This window comes from Cibotium barometz, chromosome 54, assembly GCF_041138505.1.
Source record: "Cibotium barometz isolate CiBa-2024 chromosome 54, ASM4113850v1, whole genome shotgun sequence".
In the NCBI taxonomy this organism is placed as follows: Eukaryota; Viridiplantae; Streptophyta; class Polypodiopsida; order Cyatheales; family Cibotiaceae; genus Cibotium; species Cibotium barometz.
Window position 1 is genome coordinate 17,393,926 of NC_141099.1, and position 23,724 is coordinate 17,417,649.

The 23,724-nt window shown below is 43.8% G+C and overlaps 1 protein-coding gene across 8 annotated transcripts in view; it reads right to left on the minus strand.

Moving 5' to 3' along the window:
• The window catches only part of LOC147607906 (uncharacterized), a 95,444-nt gene that overhangs the window by 55,436 nt on the left and 16,284 nt on the right, over positions 1-23,724 (minus strand). For 7 of the 8 annotated variants that reach the window (XM_086789947.1, XM_086789942.1, XM_086789944.1 and 4 more), the window contains 7 exons: positions 14,003-14,211; positions 13,793-13,919; positions 13,599-13,667; positions 13,364-13,501; positions 12,993-13,085; positions 12,445-12,887; positions 10,104-11,946 (listed from right to left, as the gene is read on the minus strand). In XM_086789947.1, the coding sequence (XP_086646073.1) occupies positions 10,104-11,946; positions 12,445-12,887; positions 12,993-13,085; positions 13,364-13,501; positions 13,599-13,667; positions 13,793-13,919; positions 14,003-14,211 (2,922 nt within the window). Of the gene's footprint in view, positions 1-9,918; positions 10,015-10,103; positions 11,947-12,444; positions 12,888-12,992; positions 13,086-13,363; positions 13,502-13,598; positions 13,668-13,792; positions 13,920-14,002; positions 14,212-23,724 lie in introns of all 8 variants that reach the window. The other variant, XR_015264610.1, reaches the window with a different exon arrangement.

The following is a 23,724-nucleotide window of genomic DNA, read 5'->3' on the forward strand; positions in this document are numbered from 1 at the left end:
GTAGTCCGGAGGCCATCATTGATGCTGCTGTTGTTCTTGGAGGCCTTCTCGAGCACTACTCCCCATGGGGGGTTTGACGGGAATCAAAGCTTCATGTGTGAAACAGTCCCTTATATGTGTATGTGTGTGAACCACCTCTAATGTAAGCGTGCCTACTTTTGTGCCAACAAGGAACCCATCCTCACAGATGATCTAGCCCAACAACCAAGAGACAGTTGAGCCAAAGTTTTTGCTTTTGAGCCAAATATTATAATGGCTTAAAGTTTTTTCTACTAGGCCAAAATCTTTGAATGAGCCAGAGCTTCTAGTGATGCAAGTATTTGGCTATGAGCAAGATCTTCCAATGAGCAAGAAAGTTTTTGTCTAAGGGACCTTATCGCCCAATGGCCCACAAAGTCATGTCCCAAAACCATGGGCTCTATGGGTCAAAAGGTTTGGCTAGGAGCCATATCTTCCAATGAGCAAGAAATTTTTGGCTAATGGGCCATATCTTCTAATGGCCGAGAGAGTCATGGCCCAAAACCATGGGCTCAATGGGTTAAACCTTTTGTGCCAAGGAACCCATCCTCACACATGATCTAGCCCATCAACCAAGAGACAATTGAGACAAATGTTTGAATTTTCAGCAATGGCGTAATGTTTTGGCTATTGGGCCAAATCTTCCAATAGCTTAAAGTTTTATTTATTGTGGAAATATTCCAATTGCCGAAAGAGTCATGGCCCAAAACCATGGGCTGAATGGGTAAAATGTTTTGTGCCATGTATGATTCAGGCTAGATTTCATGTGTGTGTATGTAAGCAATGATGGTTGCTCGCATTCCACTTTATGGGGAGAGTTCCTACACTCCTTCACTCCCCTCTACAGAAGGTATCTCTATTTCTATAGCCTCTTGATGGTTGCACCATCCGTGTACCGATTGATTTATGGAGAGGCTCTCTTGCTGCAGACTAGCTTGTACTTTCCAAATATTTAGACTTCTTGGAGTCCACCAGATCCCTTTCATACTGGGAAACATCCAAGCTAGTGACGGTGGTTGGAAATGTTAAGACGTATGTGATTAAGATATAGTATGTAAGCGTGCCACCTTTTTTCTAGTTTGAATAGCTTAAATTTAAAAAAACGCTTTGCTCAAAACAATTCCGTACAAATAATATGAATAGGCTGCATGGGCACGGATATGGAATGCATGGAATGGAAATAGGGAGCTTGATAAGGACTAGGACAAACAAGACCTGGAAAATTATAGAAGCTTGTGCATATTGTACAACGTACAAAGTGTTTTGTATGCCAGAAGTATGCAAAGTAGCATACTGATCGTAAGGTTAGGTATGACTATAGAATGCAATATGGATCTACTACCATGTTACAATGGTCAAGCTAAAACTACCAACCAAACTTTGAAGAGAATCCTCACATACATCATTGACGCAACACGTCACAGTTTGAAGACCATCCTCAAAAGGATCATGAAGGAAAGCCAAAAGCATATATTGAAAGCTAAGTTTTGCACTATAGGCATACTAAATCAACTGCCGACTACATCATCACAACAACCAAACACCATTCTACCTCACATTTGGCATGGAAGCACTCCTACCATTGGGATTTCAACTCTCAAGTCTATTAAGTGGCACTGCAACATTGACTCATCATTCCCACTTTGTTAAATGCTCACACCTAGCCAATAGTATTACATTTGGTATCAAACACTGCATTCTTGAAAATAAAAAATCTTAGTATTTTAATTGTGTTGGTTGCTTGGTTAGGAGTCAATCTCTACAAGTTCTCTTTTGAGTCTTCCTAGTTTTCAGCTTTTCATCATGGCTACCAACCAGTAGATGGTAGCCTTCGCTAATATGTTGTTGCATGGCTCGATAACCATTTAATCTTTGGTAATTATTGTTAGCCATTTGGCCTCCGAGAAGTCCTAATGTGAACACCTCTACCCACGTGCACTTTTTACTTTGGGTGGACATAGTCGCCACTGCACAGATCTGGAGCAGCCGCATGCAGTCGCTACCAAAAAAACGTCGTCGTTGCCTACTCTATCACTTGCTCCTCAGCGCCGCCGGCACCGAGGGCTTCACCCAACATCTAATTGACAAACCCCCAAATCAATTTTTGATTTGGGGATTTCCACCGGCAGAGTTGCCAGTCCCGCCCGCCAAAATCTCTAACAAAAAAAAGTTTCAAAATTTTTTGCATAGTTGTGTTCCTCATCCTTTGGCGAGTCTCCCAAACCGAAGAACACCTCAATTGAAGCCCGTTTAGGCCATCGAATCCCCTCTACAAATTTTCAGCTTCTCCAAAAATAGAGCTAAATCGAGCCCTAGGTTAAATCCAGCATTCCTCGTGCTCTCTCTCAGTGCACTCAGTGTTGAAATGCAACATTGTGACACCCATCTTTGGGGTCTATTTTGGTCATCAAGCCTCTAATTAGATAACTTTTCTATCCCTACACTTTGTCATCTCAATACATTTGCAAGTCCTTGTCATCAGTGAATCATTGAGCATCACAGAAGCCTACCTTTTAGTGGACATTAAGGGTTCGCAGTGCATTGTGCAGCGAGCTTGGGACAAATTGCTAACTAATGTATTTGGGATGCTCTCTGCTGAGGACAAGCTTGATGGGACTAACTATCCCATGTGGGCATATATGATGAAGCATGTACTGGTTGCAAAGAATTTGTGGGTATATGTATCTAGTGTTGAGTTAAGGCCTACTGGTCCCACATCTACAACTAGCACGTCAAGCAGATCCACTGTTCAAATGAGTCCTCTTTATATCATATCCGCAATGAAGCTCGTGTAGCTTATCTCCGAAAAAAGCTTGACTTGGAGCATATGATTGAGGGTGATTATATGGACAGATTTCTCACCCATGTTAAGAATTTGGAAGAGCAATTAATCAATATTGATGAGGTGATACCGGAGAGTTTACTTATCTCTACGGTTCTCAATGGTTTGCCTGATTCCTATCAAGGATTTGCTACCACTCTTCGCCTCTTGATGAAGAGAAATACAGATTTGTACACATTTGATGATTTGGTACCTCTCTTGTTCCAAGGAAGAGCAATCTTGTTCCAACCGGAATAACATGATTGCTACAGATCAGGCTTTTGCTGCCTCCTATCATGGCAAAGGAAAATCTAGGGCTAGTTCTAGTGCTAAACCTAAGGGCAAAGCACAAGCCTATTCAGATCCTCCTAAGTCTAAAGAGGAAAAGATTGAGAAGAAGAAGAGATGCAACTATTGTCGAAAACCTGGTCATGTAATTGTGGAATGTAGGAAGCATAAAGAGAGTGAGAAAATAAGAAACAGCAAGGTCTTGCTACAACTACATGTGACAGTGCCACATAGCAAATTTTGCACATGATGGCTAAGCCTTAACAGTCACATGCAGTGATTTGCCTATCTCTTGTTTATCATTGTCGGATGCTGATTGGTATTTTGATTCAGGTGCTACAAAGCACATCACTTCGTGGAAGAAGTTGTTTGCTACTTTGAGAGATGCACCATCAAGCGGTTCAGTTCTGTGTGTTAATAATGCATCATATGCCATTAAAGGCACTAGCAATGTGGAGCTGACGTCATGTAGTTGAGACACGTTTACTCTCACAAATACTTTGTATGTACTTGGAATTCGCAAGAATCTTATTTCTGTCTCAGCACTTAGCACTTGCAAAAGCTGGTCTCAAAATCCAATTTTATGATCATTATTGCTCCATTTATGATAGAACAAATTCTGATGCGCTTATGCTCTCTGGTACATTGAGCAATGGCCTTCACAGTCTTGGCATGTATGACAAGTAGTGATTCTGATGATGATACTATGGTTACACTAAGCTATGGCATGCTCGGTTTGGTCACCTTATTTTCCCTTCTCTTATGCATTGTAAACGTGAGTCTATGGTTCATGAGTTGCTACCTATGCAGCTCCCACACAAGCATGTATGCAAGGGATGTATATTGGGAAAGATGCATCGTCAGTCCTTTCCAAAAGATAACACTATGTGGGCTACTCGGCCATTGCAGCTCGTACATAGTGATCTATGTGGCCCTATGAGGGCACCATCTTTTGTTGGACATTTGTACTTTATGACTTTCATTGATGATTACACACATTTTTGTTGGGTGTATGGTTTGAAAGCTAAATCGAATGCATTTTCAGCTTTCCATTAGTTTCTCCCTATGGTTGAAAATGCTTGCAACCATAAGCTCATGACATTGCGTGCAGATCAAGGGGGGAATATTTATCACATGAGTTTACAGCTTTTATGTAGTCACATGGAATTTCTCATCAGTGTACTACTCCTTATATTCCAACAGAATGGTGTGGTTGAGCGCCATAATCATACACTTATGGAAATGGCAAGATGTATGCTTAAAAGCAAGGATTTGCCATCCACATTTTGGTTTGAAGTGGTGATGTGCGCCAGCTATGTGCTAAGCCGCTGTCCCATTAAAGCATTGAAATCTATGATAGCTTATGAGGCTTGGAATGGAAGAACCCCTGTAGTCACTCATATGCGTGTTTTTGGATGTCTGGCTTACGTGCATGTACCAGCACAACAGAGACATAAACTTGAAGCAAAAGCATTGGAATGTATTTTTGTGGGATATAGTAGTGAGAGCAAGGGATACTGGCTGTATGTACCTTCCACCAGGAAGATTAGTGTGTCCAGACATGTCATCGTTGATCAATATGCATCTCAATCCATGCTTTCATGTAGGCTACAACCATCGATTGAAGCCCCAGCTGTCTTTGATATATTGCTTCCATTATTTGGTACAGGTACTGAACCTGTTGAGTCTGTTTTAGCTCCAAATCAGCCTCCTGTAGCTACTCAAAATCAGCAACCCAACATTCCCCATATTGCTCCAGATCTGCCACACTTCGATCAGGATGCCATGGGTGATGCATTGGTTGAAGAGGATACAGCCATTCTTGACTCCCAGAAAGTTTCCCACTAGCTCATTGACACCTTGCGTGACAACATGCCACCTACACTTCTACCAAGTCGTACACGCGCTGCCTCTTAACATGCATCTCATTTTGTTTACATAGCTCGCTCTTGTTGCTACCGCATGTAATGAGAACCCACTTCTCATTTTGATGCATTGGAGAATGATAATTGGGTTATGGCCATGCGTTCGGAGTTGGCCTCCATTGAAACTAGGGACCCGGAACAATAGTAGACCAACACTTCAAATACCAGACAGAGCATGAAGACATAGCGGAAGAACATTAAACAATATAATAACACCGCACTGAGCCGGAACGGCCAGCCCCCCATGTGTGGGAAGATGAATTTGTCACAATTTTAGATGAAGCACACTCAGGGATAGCTAGAGGACATTTCGTTGGGAAAATTATAGCTTACAAGGTGCTTCAAGAAGTAGGACTATGGTGGCCTATGTTATTACTCTTGCCCAGATCTCAACCTAGAGTCAAGATATAAACATGGCACCAAAAGCCATCAAAAACTGTCTCAAAACAGTTCCCATGAATTCAGCTCCATAAAACAGCATGGTACAGAGCCCAAAACAGCCCCGAACTTCGCGCCAAAACAGCCCCAAAAGAGCTCGCAAAGCTGTCCCAGATTCCTCCAAAACAGTCCCGGAAAACAGCCCCAAAACTGCCCCAGAAACAGCCCACAAACTGGCCCTAGGTTTTCACACGTGCGTGAGCTGATGTAGCCTCTGTACGGCTGTACGGACAGAATCCGACGGCAGCTGCAAAACAGCTGTTACTCTGCTCGGCCAGAGAAGAAAAAAGGAGAGAGAGTATTCAGCAACACTGCTGTACGGCCAGTTTGCAAAGAAGAGAGAGAAGGTGCTGTACGGACAGCAAACAGCCACCCATCACATGTATGGCCAGCACAAAGAAGAAGAGGAACTCCTGCTAGCAAGGGAAGAAGGTTGCTTGTTGCTGATGATGCCAAAGAGGAACCTCTTACAGCTTTTATAAAGTCGACCAGCTTATAATTGAAGTGCTTTTCCCCTTTTGGCCCAAAATAGTTAAACTTGCCCAAAAATATCAACTTTATGCTTTTCTTGGCTTGTACTCTAGTTTTCAGCCCAAAATATCAACTTCTGTGCTTTTCCCAAACTTGCAGCCCAAGTTTGCTCTAGGCACCTCTTTCTGTCCACATATACATGCCCATAATAATGATATGTCCAGCCCTTCATCAATGATGTGTGAAAACACTGACTTATAAACATTATAAGTCACTTTAATGATAAAAATCCCATGGTGCTCATGCTACATAGCCATCTTTCAGGCCAAACTTTGCCAACTCTAGCTTTCTTCCGTGGAAAATCCCCGTTCACACCTTAGTTCCGCCCAGTGTGTGAAACACTGGTCAAGACTGGTGAAGGAACCAAATGGTGACATCCCCTCTGTCTTATAAAGCAGATGTCCGCAACTATATAAACTTGATACCACTAAGATATCTGACTCTTCCGAGCCATTCGATGTTGCCACCTATCAACAGGCTATGGGAAGCCTTATTTACCAATGCTCTACTCGTCTTGTTATTTAGTATACATTGTCACAGTTGAGCAGATTTATGCATTTCCCTGGCACTGGGCAATGGCAAGCAGTGAAGCGTGTCTTTCGTTATCTTAAAGGTACTCAAGACTTTGCATTGTTTTATGGCAATGCGTCTTCTTTATGCTTGACCACCTACACCGATAGTGACTGGGCAGAATGCTATGAGACTAGGGTGTCAACCAGTGGTAACTATTTCCTTCTTGGAAGTTCATGCACTTCATGGCTCAGCAAGAAGCAAACGACAGTGGCCACGTCTAGTTGTGAGGCTAAGTACAGGACAGCATTCACAGCTACTGTGGAGTGTGTATAGCTCCGTCGTTTATTGGCAGATCTTGGTATTATACAGTCGTCTTCTACCACCATTTTCACTAACAGCGAGAGTGCATTGCCAGTGGCACAGAATCCACTTTTTCATGCGCACACAAAGCACATGGTGCATTATCATTATACACCTTCATAAGGTTAGAAAAATCTGATCTTACGAATCGAGAGATTTAAGAAAGAAATAATAGTGAAGAAGGACAAAGACAAAAACAAAGCATTTGAAAGATCAAAGATAAATAAACTGACAAACCTAGCTACAAAGGAGAGGAAATCAAAAGATAATATCATATGAAGACTTTTAATTAAGACATTAACAAAACCAAAAACCAAAAACAAAAACAAAACAAAAACAAAACAAAACAAAACAATTACATGAATGAAAGAAACTTTAAAAAAAAAAAACACACACACACACACACAAAAGCATACAAACACTTCTTAATAAGAACTTAAACCTTTTGAGCTGAGATACTAAACAACAACATAAAATAGCAAAACAAAGAACTGTAAACTCTAGAGTCTAGACCAAAAGTACTTAAGAGCCAGAACCAAACATTAAGCTAAACTTTAAAAAAGACTTCGACTCGTCTATATGTGTGTGTGTGTGTGTGTAGAAGAATCGTCTTCCTTGTATATGGTCTTTTTGGTGGGTTTTCCTCGTTTTGAGGTTTCCCACCTGTAATTAATGACATGAAGCTTTACAAAAAAAAAAAAAGTGTGTGTAGAAGAATCCAGGAACATGCGGTATATATATATATATATGTACCTCATCCGGTGTATGTGGTTTTCATATACATGATATACATATATATACAAGGTAAAGATGTTACCTAGAAAGAGCATCTCAAAAAGCTGCCTTAGAACACATTATAATTTGTTTGTTTTTTTTCTTATGTCAATATCATTATGTTAGGGAGAGGCTCCATGAAGGAGAGATAGCCTTGACTTACATGCCTCCACACGCCAATGTGGTAGATGGGTTTACCAAGTCTCTTTCGAGAGAGAAGTTTGAAGCTTTCCGCAAAGCTTTAAACTTATTACCTCTACCAGGGTAGTTTGCTACACCTTGTAGACGTTCACAACATTCACTTTAGGGGGGTTAGCCCTTTGGCCTTCGGGAAGTCCTGGTGTGAACACCTTTACCCACGTGCACTTTTCACTCTGGCTAGACAAAGGTTTTTTTTCCGTGGAAACACACCCTTGTGTGTTGGGCCTTGAGCCTTAGAGTATTTAGTACTCACTACTTTGTACTTTCATTATCATCAAGTACATTTTTCCAACACGTCTCACTTTCACGTTTCTCTTTGAGCTTAACTCTGTGTGTCTTTGTGTGTGTTCTCTTGCAGAGCTCCCTCACATCAGCCAACAATTATGAGGAACAACGCTAGTCTATGAGTGACAACAAGATAAGAGACTTTCTTCATTGTCTAAGCATTGGGACACCACTCGTGGGGTGACAAGTTTTATGATTCATCACACACTCTTTCGTGATTGCCAAATACTATTGATACATGAGGCAACCTTGGAATATATGTTAAGAGGTGGAATATGTTATAACCATTGTCCTTCAGGATCTCTATTAATGGGATTGCATAGACTTTTGATAATCTTAAGCTCATTCCAATTTGGTGGGGTGAAAAGTAGCTGGAAGCCGTGTATTGTCTTCAGGTTGTTCAAGGACACAATCTCCGTTCAATCTTAGATGAGGATTGGACATGGGAGATCTTGGGGCTGGAATATTGTATTGAAAGTACAAGTGTTTGCCAACAACTAATGCAGGATGCCATTTGGTATGGCATTTGAGTTGTGTTGAGGATCTATGCTAGGGTTGTTATGGTAGAGCTTGTAGCACTCTACAACTGGATGTCCTATTGGGATTCTTGGACGAGAGTTGGATTGGACCTTTGTAGCAAGGTCTACAAGAGAAGTCTTACACTAGCCTACGTAAGATATAGTAGACTTGAGTAGATGCTCTGGATGGATGTTCAGATCAAAGGATTCACTTACATAGTCTTGTCTCCTTATCCATTCACGAGGACATAAATCGAATAGAAGGAGGGCAGTATGTTACATCTTGACAAGCCTAGGTTTTGGGCTAGGGACATGTACTAACCCAAGATTAGAGTTAGGGTCAACCCAAGATTAGGGTTAAGGGCTTAGCTAGGGCGTGGGGACCTGGAGGATTCACACGTGGGTTAAGGGTGGTAGCAAGATAAGGTCTAGATTGGCTAAGACCTTATAATTAATAGCCTAGGACTAATAATGGCTAAAAGCTTATAAATAAAGCAAGGGAAAATAATAGCCAAGTTATTGCTATATAAGTGCCTTGGGAACACTTACGAGTTATTGAGGTATCCACACGGGAGACAAGAGGGCTGCCAGGGGCATGCAAGACCTCATGGCCATGGGAGCTGCAAGGTGGGTGGTTCAGCCTAGTGGTATGGGACACTCAGTTGGGGCCATCAGCACTAAGTAATCCATAATCTCACAGGGCAATTAGACCTCAAGCTCAAGGGTGATTTGAGGCACTAAACCTATGGTTGGGTGGTAAGTCGCTAGCCACAATCTATTGCGGTCATGCGATGTGTACGGTGTCAAATCTATGAAACCTCCTTAGGATTTCAGTTCTAGGTCAGATAATCCTTGGGCGTGGTCAGTGGAGACCTTAAATTTGTTCACAAATGTATTTGGCGACCCCAACTAGCTTTGTCTAGGAGCTCTCACCCCTTGGACCACACTTTACCGTAAGGAAAGCTGCTGAAACTCACCTTAGTAAGGACCCTGCCCATTCATGTAAAGTGCCCAGCCCGATGGAAGTGTCCAGGCACACACCTTCTTTATCCTCATCAGTAGTGCTAATATACAGCAAGACATTCGGAAAATGGAACTTTGTAGAAGCATGCATTCAAGTATAGGTGACATTTCTAAAGCAATCCTCCACATAGCTCTGATTCAAAACCCTTCACCGCCATAAACTGCTTGCTAAGAAAAACAGATACGAGCTCAACAGCCACAACAAAGAGCCACTTCTCCTTACAGGTGTGATTTGTAGAACTTGGCACAAGAACTTGTTTACAAGCACAACCTTGCTCCATATACATTGTGCAATGCAGCCCCCACCCACTCAAACCCGCTGCCAAAAAGCATACCAAAACTAAAAACCACAGAGCACACTGACACACCCAGTAATCACCCTAATAGCTCATAGAAGTTAAGCCTCACCATCTCATACTTGTCACTTGCAGCTTTCCTTTTCCGGCTCGTATTTGAATAGTCTCCCAATTGAGAACCCGAGTCATTCATCTCTTTATCAGACTCTTTACTTCTTCTGGCATCAGATCTATGCTTATCTAAGTGCAACCTTCTTTCAGATGTCCTTGGGTCATCAGAAAGCCTACCATGTTTGCCTGAATCTCTATCACGACTTTCTGAGAGATGCAAACCTTCTCTATCAGACAAAGACCTGACCCTGCCTTCGTGAGACCGGCTTTTGTCCTTGCCATAATCATCCAAATCTTTCCTTTTATCTTTTGTGTAGCTTCTAGGCTCTGCAGACCTGGTGCTCTCACTCACACGACTCTCATCTCTTCCATGCCAAGACCTGTCCTCATCATGCCGCCTGGTGTTCCTTCCAACTTGTGCAGCTCTTTCCTCATCCTTGTAGGCTCTTCCATGTGGGTCTTGGTACTCTCCATTCCGTTGCCGTGAGTCCTCTTTGTCTCTCAATGATCCATCACGTGCCTTGGATCTGTGATGATCTTCGAGCCTCTCCCTCTTCCAGGATTCTTCCTCCTTTCTCCGCGAATGTTGATCCAAATCACGGTCATGCCTCTCTGAAACATGTTTCTCTTTTTCTTTCTTATTGTGACCTCCTCCCTCCTCTGACCAGTCCTTTCTCCTGTACTCTTCCTCCCTCTTTCTTCTCTCTAAGTTGCGCCAACTCAAGGGCTCCACTTCTTTCTCTTTATACTGATAACCTCTGTCAAGCCTGTCTCTCCTATCCTCTACATCCCTTTTTCTCAAAGCTTGCCTGTCCCTTCTGTCGTCCTCCTCCCTCTTCCTTGATTCTGGTCGGTTTCCTCCTCTGTCTTTGTAATATGCTGCCTCTCTGTCTTCCTCGTCTTTCTTTCTTGATTCTGGCCGGCTTCCTCCTCTGTCTTTGTAATATGCTGCCTCTCTGTCCTCCTCATCTTTCTTCCTTGATTCTGGTTGGTTTTCCATTTTTTCCTTGTAATGCACTGCCTCTCTGGCCAGATACCCCCTCCTCCCTGCTTCCTCTTCTCTCCCCTTACTCTGGGCATAAGTATCTTCTTCTCTGTCTTTCCAGTGCCTTGATAACTCTTTCTCTGTATCTTTTTCCATTATGCCCTGCTTTGGTCTCTTTCTGGTTTCCAGTAGATTATCAGCATGGGAGTGGATTTCATTTTCAAGGTCATGCCTGCTAAGTGTGAAAGCTTGCTTCTTACGGTAGGACTCAGACCCCTCTCTAGAATCCCTATGCTCATCTCCCCTGTTCATATCAGAATAGCTTTTAAGCTTCTTCCTGTATTGTAAACTACCTTCTCGCCCATCTCGTGCAGATTCCCCACTGTCCCTTGACTCCTTTTTGGATGCAACACTTCTACTTGATTTTTGTATGTCATAATTGTCCCATGAAGCTGTGTGAGAGCCTTCAGGTGAAACCAATCTCTGTCTTTTTGATGAGCATCCGGGACTACTGGCTTGGACCTCCTGAGGGACATTGTCCTGGATAAAAACCTCCCTTGATGTAGTTGCATTGAGATCACTCACTTGTTGACCTGTAGATCGGTCAGGACCTGTGGATCGCTCAGTGTGATGCTTGTCAGGGCTCATGTCGTCGCCCACATGACTTCCTTCTTGGCTTTGTATCTGCTCCTCCCTACCTGTGTGCTGTTTCACATGGGATTCACCATCATCACTGAGGCTCTTTGGACTGCTTTCAGCACCTTGACATAGACCGCCACTCTGGCTAGGAATTTGATCCAAATCTCTTCTTTCTTCCGCTACCAGTTTGGATGTAATTTGTAGCCTTGAAGACGACTCTCTGAAAGTTATCAACCAAAAAACCAGTTAGCAATATGCTTCATATTTTGATGGCATTACAAACTACAATGAAAACTTCCAGAAAACAAAAAGGAGATTGCAAGCCCCTGTTGCAACCAGAAAATACATTGACAGAAAGTTCAGCAGATTACTAGTTCAATCTTAACCTCATGAGAACGTTCCCATTTTACATACACCCCTACTGGTTCGCTAAGGTTGTCAAAAACATGGAACAGCCTCACAGTGAAGCACCACTATAGAAAAGCATGACTACCCTTTCAGTAGGACAGGAAAGATTGATCATCCATCATGCACGGGCAGCCAGGATGGCCCCTGCTGACAGGCGCACAGATGTCTCTAATCAGCCTTAGTTCACACCTCTGAGGGATGGTCTCTTATGTGTTTTTGGCGCCTTCACAAATGGTTTGCATTTCATAAACATGCAACCCATTGTTGCTACTCCATTATGCACATTGTCAGATTCAAAAAACATATATACCTATGAGTAGCAGAGATAGATTCCCCTGAAAATTTGCCCGATTCAGTAGCAGCAACAGGTTTGCCTGCTAGGGGATGTGCTTGCATGTTGTTCCGGTCAGTAGAAAAACCACTGGGATCAAAACCAATTCTCAATCTTTGTTCGTTAATTTTCTGAGAGCTCTCCACCATGAGTGATACATTTTCTCCTCTAGTCAATTGATTTTTTGAGCCAAACGTCTGCTCTTTGCGCCACACATGTTGCTGCGGTCTTGCCTTTAGGGTGCTCCTAGTGACGACCACCACTTGTTCCTCCTCTTCCTCCTCCTGCTGCTGCTCCTCCTCCTCCTCATCATCATCCATTTCATCCTCTTTATCTGCCTCACCACCCATCCCTCCTGTGTTTTCACCATGTAGTCTTTGTGCTTCCAATTCCTCTTCCTCCATTGCATGAATCAAAATTATCTGCTCACCAAAAAACACTCAATTATTCCAACATAGCGTATATTAACAAGCAGCATGTTCAAAATGTGAAGGAGTCAAAAATAGGTTTCTGGTAAAAGTTGATACACTATCAGAGTCACGAATGCGTTGCTTTCTCAAATCTGAAGACGGTCGTCGGTCTCCAAGCCCACCTTCGACCTCTATAGGCCGCCCTAAAGGCTGCACAGGAAAACAGTGGCCAATGACAATGACAAAATGTATTGAAAAGGTCTTTTATGCAGCCTAAATACCTTCGACCTCTATAGGCCCCCCTTGAGGCTGCACAGGAAAACAGTGGCCAATGACAATGACAAAATGTATTGAAAAAGTCTTGTATGCAGCCTAAATACCTTCGGTTTCTGGAATTAGAAGGCCCAACCTCCGAGTTCTAGTGAGCACATGCATGCATATAAACAAGCCAATATAATGCATGCAATAATGAGCTAGAACAGACTTACAATCATTGGAGTGTAGCCTCGACGTCCCATTGCTGATGCTGTGACTTCAGATTCAACCAAACGATGCTGGTTCCTGTCACCTACTTCATGCAAGCCTGCAGCCACAGCTAGTTCTGGGGGTAGGTCTGGATCATACTCCTACAGGAAAAAAGGGGACTTAGAGAACACATTTTAGAAGACGCCACTCTAGACAAAGTGACAAAGTCACAATCAAATTTTGATGATGATTCCACACCTGCTCAGACCGCCCACTTTCATACACTCTAATCTTACTCTGCATGGTAGACTCCAGTCGTAGTTGAGCCTGTCCAAGAAGAATCTTTACATTATATAACTAGATGGCTGGACTTTAAGACGAATCCCCAAAAGCTATGATCAAACAACTTTTGAGTTTTCAAATGATGAAAAAGCGGAAAGCAAAAAGGCTACCAACTGCTTGCAGTAATCCTTCCAGGTGGTCTCGTCAAAGCCAAAGTTGAAAAAATCTGTGACATCTATGGCAGATTGCCGCCAGGGCTTTTCATCAAAAGCTTCCAAGTCAATATCAAACACTGTCCTGCATAGAGCAGCTGCGTGAATTTTTTTGGCTGACACAAGACCACAAGCTGCATACAAACTATTTAAAGGCAACACACTCACATTGAAGGTGGAAGAGTGTACTCGTATCCAGGCTGTGGGGGCCACAAGCCTAACTGTGATGTAGCTTGAGGGCCGTATGATCCCCTGCCAGATCCCCGCCAATCACCCCTTCCATTGACACCTTTCAAGGGACCAATTCTACTGCCTGGAGCCTGACCAGCAGGGGCAACCCCTGTTCCATACAAAGGAGCAGCACCTGGCCTCACATACTGCATACACACAAAGCAAGAGTTTAGATATATCTAAAGAGATTTGTCATCATGGCACCATCAGACAGCTTGTTCATGAAGCGGAGACTGCAGATCACACCATAGCCCCATGCCTTACATACTACGAGATTTAAAGGTGGTGTCATTTCTCTCAAGGAAAGGATTTGAGGCTGCTTACGGGACAGCTGGGACAGGTTCTCAAGAGCCTCAGTAGAAACAGGCTGGCCTTCCAAGCCCCACCTGTAAACATACATAAAAACTCTTGCCACATTTAAGTCAAGCCCTAATTCTCAATCCTATGCAAAGCATCTCTTCTATAAAGAGCTTGTTCACATGAACCCCAAAAGTTTGATGAGAAGGTTGGACCTGCAAGCTGAATGCAGGACATAATTGTATAGCAACACGTCTCTTACATTTTGAAACGGCATGAATTAATTCGTAAACGTTTGTTACGCTTTTTTTTATTAGGGCCCAAGAAACCTGCACTTATCCTTTTTTGGCCCGCTTCGTTGTGTACTACACTTCTGTACCTTGTTTCACACTCCACCTGCAGCTTTCAATCTGCCTTTACAGCTGTGCATTACTCGCCCAAGATGTGCATAGCAGATTCGGGGCTTTCACTACACTCTCATGAGTTATGAATCGTAAAATTTTGATTGAACTTGCTGAATCAAGATGTTTTTATGGTCTATTAATTCATACATTCACACCATATATGTACCAATGTTGATGTTAGCATGCCAAAAAACAGCTTTTCTTGCATGCTACAGGCCAAAATAGAGGGTGCCGAACCAAAAGTACTGTTCCAATGGAGCGTGCAGAACCAAAAGTACTGTTGGACGAGGAACTTGAATAGATATTGCTGCGCCTATAGGCTATAGTCAGACCACAAGGAGGAAGATGTTCATTCAAATTCCTCAGCTCTGTTACTTGTGACAAGCACTTGTTTGAGAGTTGTAGACCCAATTTATCGTCATCAGTTTTTCCCAGATTATGTGAGGGTTGGCATGTTGTGTTTTGTGCCATCATGTGTAATCACTCTGGATTCCAATAGAGGGAAGTGCATCAAGGTCACAAGGGGAATGTATGACCCAAGTGAAAGTGAAGCAAAGGCAAACAAAGCACGAGGAGATGTCATGTGCATCAGTTAGTGGCATGCCACATGGACATGATTCTCAACATTAGCAGGTTCAAGGGCAGAGTTAGGGGCAAAATCGGAATATTTTGGGGCAGGTTTAGCAGCCTAACAGGTGCCCAACAATGCCCATGCCATGTGCCCATTGTTTGAGCATATATGAACACAATCAAAGACTTCTACAATATTCTGTTCCAGGCTAAACAAAGAATAGCCGACCAGCCCATGACCAGCCTCTAGGAGGCTATAAAAAAGTGGTTCATGGTCATTAATCAGACATTCAATGCCAAATGTGTTGTGCCCAAGTCTAAGACAGCAGGGCAAGTTCCTGAATCAACAACAAACAGTCCCAAAGTGTAGATCTCAACTTGCATACACACGCTTCCACACACATGTAATGTTGGTGCCACATGGGCATGCTTCTATGTTTGGGGCACCGATTAGGGCTGTAAATGAACAATGAATTGTTGCCCCTTTGCAGTGCCATAGGCACGAATGAGAGCTTTCTTTTGCTCCTCAACCTACTTATCGTCAAATACCATTGTGGGTACGGCATTTAAGGCGGGTAAGAGTTGGATTGCATTGGTGGCTGATGCGGGAGGTGTAGCTGTAGCTATTGTAGTGGCTACTGTGGAGGCAGAGGCCCTAGCTGCTTGCATAGCCTACCACTTGGTGCAATCTTTCTTACCATGCCCCACAGTGTGACAAAAGAAACATCTGTTCTCCCCCGTATACCGTGTTTGCTCTTCTGGTTGGAGATATCCACCAATAATGTCCTCCTTGGCCTTTTCCTCAGGTGTTTTCTAAGGTGCAAAGGGTTTATCCTTCTTTCCTCTTGAAGTGTTCTCGGATTCTTTCTTATTGTCTTTGCTATCCTAACCCCCTTCTCCCCCTGAGATGATGATTGTTGGGTTGTGGATGATGGTTGTTGGGGTTTGGAGCTAAGTCTGGGGTTGCTTGGACTTACCTCCGTTCAACATCATTTCCTGATTCTGAGCAACAGTGAGGGCCTTGTCATAAGACTGTGGCTCAAAATTACGTACAATAAACCTGATGTTTGTATCCAGACCTCTAATGAATTGTTTCAATTTATCCTCCTCGGATATACCTAGCTGTTGTGCTGACATGATTACTTTATTAGAGTAAGTTAGCACACGTGACCCATTTTAGGAGAGTTTGTAAAACTCATCCTCAAGGTTGGTCATGTAAAGTGGAGCAAGAAACCTTTTCTTTAGGTTGGACACAAAGGTGTCCCATACATAATGTGGAGCCCCTGTGTATGGGTCTACATGTAGACTCAACCAATGTTGCCACCAAGTGACCGCTTCAGCCTTCGCCTGAAAGGTGAGGTCCTGCCAAGTGGACTCGATTTGTTGGATCTGAAAACTTAGCCAAAGGAAAATATGCGACAAATTGATGAATAAATTGTAAAACTACAGTATGATCATGCTTACCATCATATTTACTCAAATTCAGTTGAGCTCGTATGGACGGTTGTGGATGGGGTGGTGGAGGAACTTGCGCCTTGGTTCGCCAATGTAGGGAGAATAGACAAAACATTTGCTTGCATAGCGGCTATCAACTGCTGATTTGTTCTGTCTAGGCGCCTCCTTCTATTTACTTGTACATTCCCAAATAATAATAAGCCCAGCCCATCTTTAATGATGTGTGAACACACTGACTTATAAACCTTATAAGTCACTTTATTGATTAAATTCCCATGTTGCACATGCACTGTAGCCATCTTTTAGGCCTTTCTTTGCCAGTGAAGCTTCAGCTTTCTTTTGTGGAAAATCCCCATTCTCACCTTGGTTCTATTTTGTGTATGGGCTTGCCCCAAAACACTGATCAAGACGCTCAAGGGACCAAATGGTGAGAGAGGATCAACCCATTCCGCCTCAGTGTGCAATGTCACATGTGCAAGTTTATATTTTTCAACTTTCATGTGGATGTGTTTTTCAGTTGTGGCCATTTTAAAAGCGTTTAATTATATTAATAGCTACGTGGCAAGCCCCTACTTTGGTCTCATTGGTAGCATAGCCATGGCTCTTTCACATTCTTGTTCAAAGAGGATTCTATGAGGACATAAACACTGGCAATTAGTGTAGTTAAACACAACCAACCCATCCACTTGTGGGAAATCTCATTGTCATGTGCATGCACATGGACATGCTTAATCCCAAGCTAATCCCTGGTGGGCAACAGATAAACACACAATTTAGGGCAATTTTAGTGTGGGAAATCTCATTGTCATGTGCATGCACATGGACATGCTTAATCCCAAGCTAATCCCTGGTGGGCAACAGATAAACACTGGCAATTAGTGTAGTTAAACACAACCAACCCATCCGCTTGTGGGAAATCTCATTGTCATGTGCATGCACATGGACATGCTTAATCCCAAGAATCCCTGGTGGGCAACAGATAAACACACAATTTAGGGCAATCAAGGCCTCAGAACCTCCGCCTTGTGGAGGGTTTGTAGAATGCTCTTCCTGGTCCAAGACCATAGGCACAAGCTCCTCCCATGTGATGGTGCTGAGCCTGCCACTAGTGATCAAAGAGGAGTAAAATGCCGAGTATTGAGAGGGCAAGTGAGACAACAAAGTGATGGCCATGTCCTCTGAAGATATCTCCTTCCCAGCCTGAAGAACCTCCTGCTCTGCAGAGCCTGTAACTTGTTGATGTGCTCCCGCATTGTTGAAGACTTTGCAGGATTCATCACCCGCATCTGCACTTCCAAGGAGATCCTCTTCATGGGTGATACCCTGTTATACAGAGAAGCCAAATGCTGCCAAATCCCTTTGGCCAGCGTCATATGTTTTATATGATAAATCACCTCTGGTGTGCAATTAAGGAAGATGAAAGAACGCACACGGGCATTGACACGATCCCACAACTGTGCCTAAGCCTCCCGTCTTTCCGAGTAGAGAATAAAAGCTCCCCATCCTCCAACTCTGGCCGTGGAACACCAAGACTCCAAGACCGACTCCATCATTACCTTCCATATGCTGTAGTTGTTCCCGTCCAACTGTCGATCCATCAGGAATGTGGGGAGAGTAGGGATCTTCACGTGCTTCTCAGCCATCTCAAGGGTTCACAAGGTCTTGTGAAGGGAGGGTGGGTGGGAAAAAAGAATAAAGAAGAGGCTGCAAATAGTATGCAAGGTGGCTGTCCAAAGGTGATGGCCGCCTTCTACCCGATCTCCAAGTCCCGGACAGCCAAAGCAATCTCCAATCAGCACCACAAATCAGCAAACCCTTAAGGTCCCATTGTCTCCAAGCTTCAAGCCACCTGAGGCTCTGATACCATGTCAGAATGCACAGCAGAAATGAAAGACAACTGCTGTAGAGAGCAAAACGCAGGAGAGAGAGAGAGAGAGAGAGAGAGAGAGAGAGAGAGAGAGAAGCTATAGAAACTCTACTCTATACGCAAGATCACAAAACACTAGTCTCTCTTGCATCTTTAAAACACCTAATTTGACATTTTAAAAAAGATTATGGCCTCAAAACATGGTAGAACATTGTCCTCTTTTAAAAGATTTTTGTTAATGTTTAAAAGCTATTTTTTTAAAATCTTACATTAAACCTTGTCAACATGGATTGTGAAGGGGAGATCAAGCAATTTTAATAAGGTTTTTCTTTAAACTTTAATACTTTAATCAAAGTACATATATTTTGAACAATTTGAAGAGGTTTTTTCCTCGTCCCTTCAAACGGAGAAGGATTTTGCTAACTTTAAACAATGTCTAGGTCAAATTAAGATGCTTAAGGAGTAGCCCTTTTGTTTCAAGTCTTTTACATTACCCTATGCATAAATCATGCTCTTAAACATAAGGTTTATGCATATACCTAAGCATAATTCATGAGGGCTATGACATTATCTCGTTGAATTATGGGAAGTACAAGACTTTTTGCATAAGGGCTTATCCACGGGCACCTATGCCTTTGGTGACTAGTCTTATTCCTTTGTCCTTATGTATAGGACCAACAACTTAAGGCCTCTCTACATAATGCTTTTTGCATAGGCCTTCTACCCATAGGGACTTATTCATATACCCTTATGATTATATGCATAAGTGGCTTCTACACAAAGGCCTCATGTATATATCCTTTTGCATTGGCCTCATGCCTAGGAATATGGACTTATGCATGCATAAACCCTATTCATAAAATCATAGGCAAGGACCTTATGTACACGACCTTATGCATAGGTTTATGCATAATGCATAGTAGTCTTATACAAAAGACGTATGCATGCAGCCTTATGCATTCATCTCTAGATTGTTCGGAATATTTAAGACAAGAAATAATGCCTCTCTACATAATGTTGTTTGCATAGGCCTTTCTACCCCCATAGGCCAATACAAGATACAAAAGGTGTGGGGGGCAGGGCCACATATATATATGGCCCTAGGTTGCTCGTTGGCCAGCCCAAAACACACCGACAACAACTCAGAATGCTCACGACTAGAAAAAAAGGCAGTCAGCCAGATCTATAAACAGCCACGACAACACTCTACTGCCCGACGACCAAAAATAAAATGGGAAAAATAGGGAAAAATGGAGAAACACCTAACTGGGGCCCAAGAAAAAACCCAGCACAAAGTGATGTACCACATGGTGGCCAGAAGTACCTAGTTCGCCACCACCACCCTGCCTACTAGGGATCGAGCTCCAATAAAGAAGCTTCTTCCGAATACTCAAAAGAAACGGGGCAAGCTACTGCTCGGGAGAGAGATCAATGCCAATATGGCAACCGAGATATCAAACTAGAGTGCCCCTCGAGATCCACTGGAAATCCTCAACTCGTCGCGAAGTCAAGGCGGGTGCTGAGCCTACCCAAAAACCACAAGACATGTGCCAATCGATCTGTGCTCCTTATGCGCAACACAAAACCTCAACCGCCTCCGCAAATCTCAGTAGATTTCCCACATCTCCTGCCAAGAAAGCTGTTGTGTCGTCTACAAACTCTGAGTCCAACAGCTCCTCCTGTGTGCGGAGGGGAAGACACAATCCCTGAAGCCCAATCTCCTGGGTGAGAGAAAACTACTCATGGCCTCAGCGACGAATAGGAAGAGGCCTAGTCACAAGGGACGGAAGGGACGAGGGCTTGGAACGGAGGTACGCCGAAACGGGACGGACCAGCGACGGGGACGGACGGACGTCCCCCTGGAAGCGTTACCCACAAGGGACGGGGACGGGGACGGGGACAGGGACAGGGACAGGGACGCCTTCACGAACGGGGACGGCTATGGGAAAAAGCACTGTGGGGGGGCAACAGGGAGCCGTTGCGCGTAGTCCGCCAGTTTTTTTGCCTGTTTCTTGCCGTTTGGGGACGCTTGGCCATTTCTAGCCGTTTATGGCTGTTGGCTTGGCCGTTTATGGCTGTTGCCTTGGCCCTTGCCTCTCTCTCTCTCTCTCTTGCCCTTGAGGCTTGCCTCTCTCTCTTGCCTATCTAATATCTATATAAGAATGAGCCTCTACAAGGCTACAAGCACACACACACCCCTTCAACTTTCAAGGCTTCAAGGCTTCAAAGTTCAAGCAACTCTCTCTCTCAACTTTCAAGCCTCAAGCCACACTCTATGAGACTTGAGTATATCTACTCTCTCTAGTCTCTCTCCCTCAACTTTCAAGCTTCTTCTAGCTTCCAACTTCCAAGTTCCAAGCCTCACACAAGGCCCTACTCTCTACTATCTAGACTCTCTCTCTCTCTCTCTCTCTCTCTCTCTCTCTCAAGCCTCTTGAGTCTTCCAACTTCCAAGCCTCTTGAGTCTTCCAACTTTCAGTTAGTTGTTTTTAGCTTTTCTTACACAGACATTGTATCAGATCCACCAATTGTTGTAACCTTTTTGGTCTCATAAGTCATTTTGGCCTTTTGAAGACGTTAATATATCATTTCATTTCATTTCATTTCTCTCTCTCTCTCTCATTGCTCAAGGCTCAAGGCTCAAGGCTCAAGGCTCAAGCCATCTTCAACCATGGCATCCTCCTCACGTGCCGGGGCTTCCCGTAGAAGGACAACGGGATGGACATGGTGGGAGGAGGTTAACTACACCCCATCCGCTCATGGAGGCGGTTCTCGGCCATGGGCATGCAAGCTTTGCAAGCGCTGGAGTACCTACAGCCACATTGCCTCTAGGAAGAGGAACCGACTTGAGGTAGAGCGTGCCAATGACCTTGTCTTCGTCAGCGCGAACTTGTGCAAGAGCATGACCAAGAAGGTAGATCCCTTCACCGAGTGGGAGATAAGTCAAAAAGAAAAGTAACAAGAGGATGAGGTGCAAGAGCAGCATGCCAGTGAAGATGAGACTGAGGATGAGCTTGATGCTTCTTTGGCACAAGCTACCCATGACCATGAGGCGTGCACTTAGCACTTTTTGTCATTGACTCATTTGAGTCCGTCCATGTATTCTGCCTCCTTAAGGCTTAGTCCTGACTCTTGAGTCATGACTCATTTTGTATCCACTTAATTATTAATACAATCAACCATGAACGCCTTCACTTTGATTGGCGTATTTTGTTAATATGACTCAAAAGCTTAACATTTTAGTGTAAATTTGTGCTCATTTTGATGTACTTCCAAAGAATAAGTGTGGAGTAGAAAAACTTTTTTTTTTTAAGTATTTTTTGAGTGTCGTTCCCTCCCCTGTCCCCGTTCCCTACTCATGGTCGTCCCCCGTCCCCGTCCCCGTCCCCCGTCCCTTGTGACTATGGGAAGAGGTAAGGTGCCAGAGGACAGCCCTAACTAACCAAGCGGGAGAGGGAAAATCTGTCGCCACGGGCTCCCTAAATGAGAACCTGGCTGTGAGAGGCTGAGTAAAGTCCTTAGACTAGACAAATCCACTCCATGGGGAATCCCATCCGGCACATAGTACCCTCCAAAAAGCTCCAATCCACCCTATCATAAGCTTTCTCAAAATCGAGGAGTAGCACAATGAGGTCCTGCTGCCGCATCCTGGCCGAAGCTGTCTCTTCCCAGAAGGTAAAGATGTTGTCCAGAATGCTCCGATCCTAAACAAAGCCGGCCTGGGTGTCATGGATCAAGTCTAGGAGAAAGGGCTAAAGTCTCCTGCTGATGGCCTTGGCCAAGATCTTATCGGCTGTCCCTAGAAGAGTGATGGGTCTCCACTACCGGACTCCAATCTGTCACCACCCTCCTTGGGAATCAAGTGAATCAAGCCCTTTGAGAGCCTCTCTGTGTTGGCATTATCATCTCCAGATTGGGCATATATGTGCATATTTCATGCTGTATCTGGCCAGATTTATGAGGCCATGCATTCATCTTATTTTAGATATTTTTCTACTATTTTTGTCTATTTTTTAGACATTATTCTAGTATTTTTGCATAGTCGGCCAGCCCACTGTTTTTATACTGGCCGACCAGCTCTTGTCCAACCTATAAATAGGTAGCTTGGGTTAGCATCATTAGCACATCATTATTCAACTATTGCTGTTGGTTGTATGCACCTACGGGCAGCCCTCGTGCTCTACTTCAGCAGATAACAAGAGGTATTGTGGGCCGTCAGATTGGACATACAGGTGTAATCTCTTGGCTGATTTTTGTTGTACTCAGTCTTTCATACTTTTGGAATTGAATAAAGAAATACCGCAAGGGGCGCCAAGCTTTGGGGCCAACAGGTGTCGCTTTGTTTTCAGATTTGGGCACTCTAGCCCCAATCTTTTCTGTTTTCATATCTAGACTACAAGTGGACGGGTGACTGCTAGTCTACCGCACTCTGGTTTCTATCAGAGGCCGGTTTCAAGGTTCCGTTGCCGGGACCAATCATCAACTTTCTGAAGAGGGTGAGCTCGTGGTTGCCTTGAAGAAAGCCATCGCTGAAAAATTCAGCAAACATGTCTGATACAGAGGATGAGTACTTCTATCATGAAGAGGAAGAGCAAGAGACTTCTCCTGAGAGAGATGTATCTGAAGATATTCATGCAGGAGAACAGGCTGCAGATGTTGAACCTTATGAGGATGTAACACAAGTAAAGAGGATGATGATGCTCGGTTCAAAGATCGTTTGGCTGGTGTTATGGATGTATTTATGCAGCTCACAGAGAGTGAGAGATTTGCTGAATTTATGAGATCCCGCACAGAGCCCGAGAAAAAGGAGGAGGAGGTTCGTTCTAAGAATCTTCCACAGGGTCATAGTGGTGCCATCCCACAGGAACCATCTTTTGGCCAGTTTCCGAACATGCAGCATGCTTATGGTGCAAACTCTCAGAGTTCCTTCTATGGACAGCCACCTATTCCTCAGCAGAATATGCATCCTGGTTATTTTGGTGGTGGCTCGATGTTCCAATCTATGACTGGGGGTTATCCTCAGGGAGGCATGGGTATGCACGGGCCTTTTGGAGCTAATTTTCAGC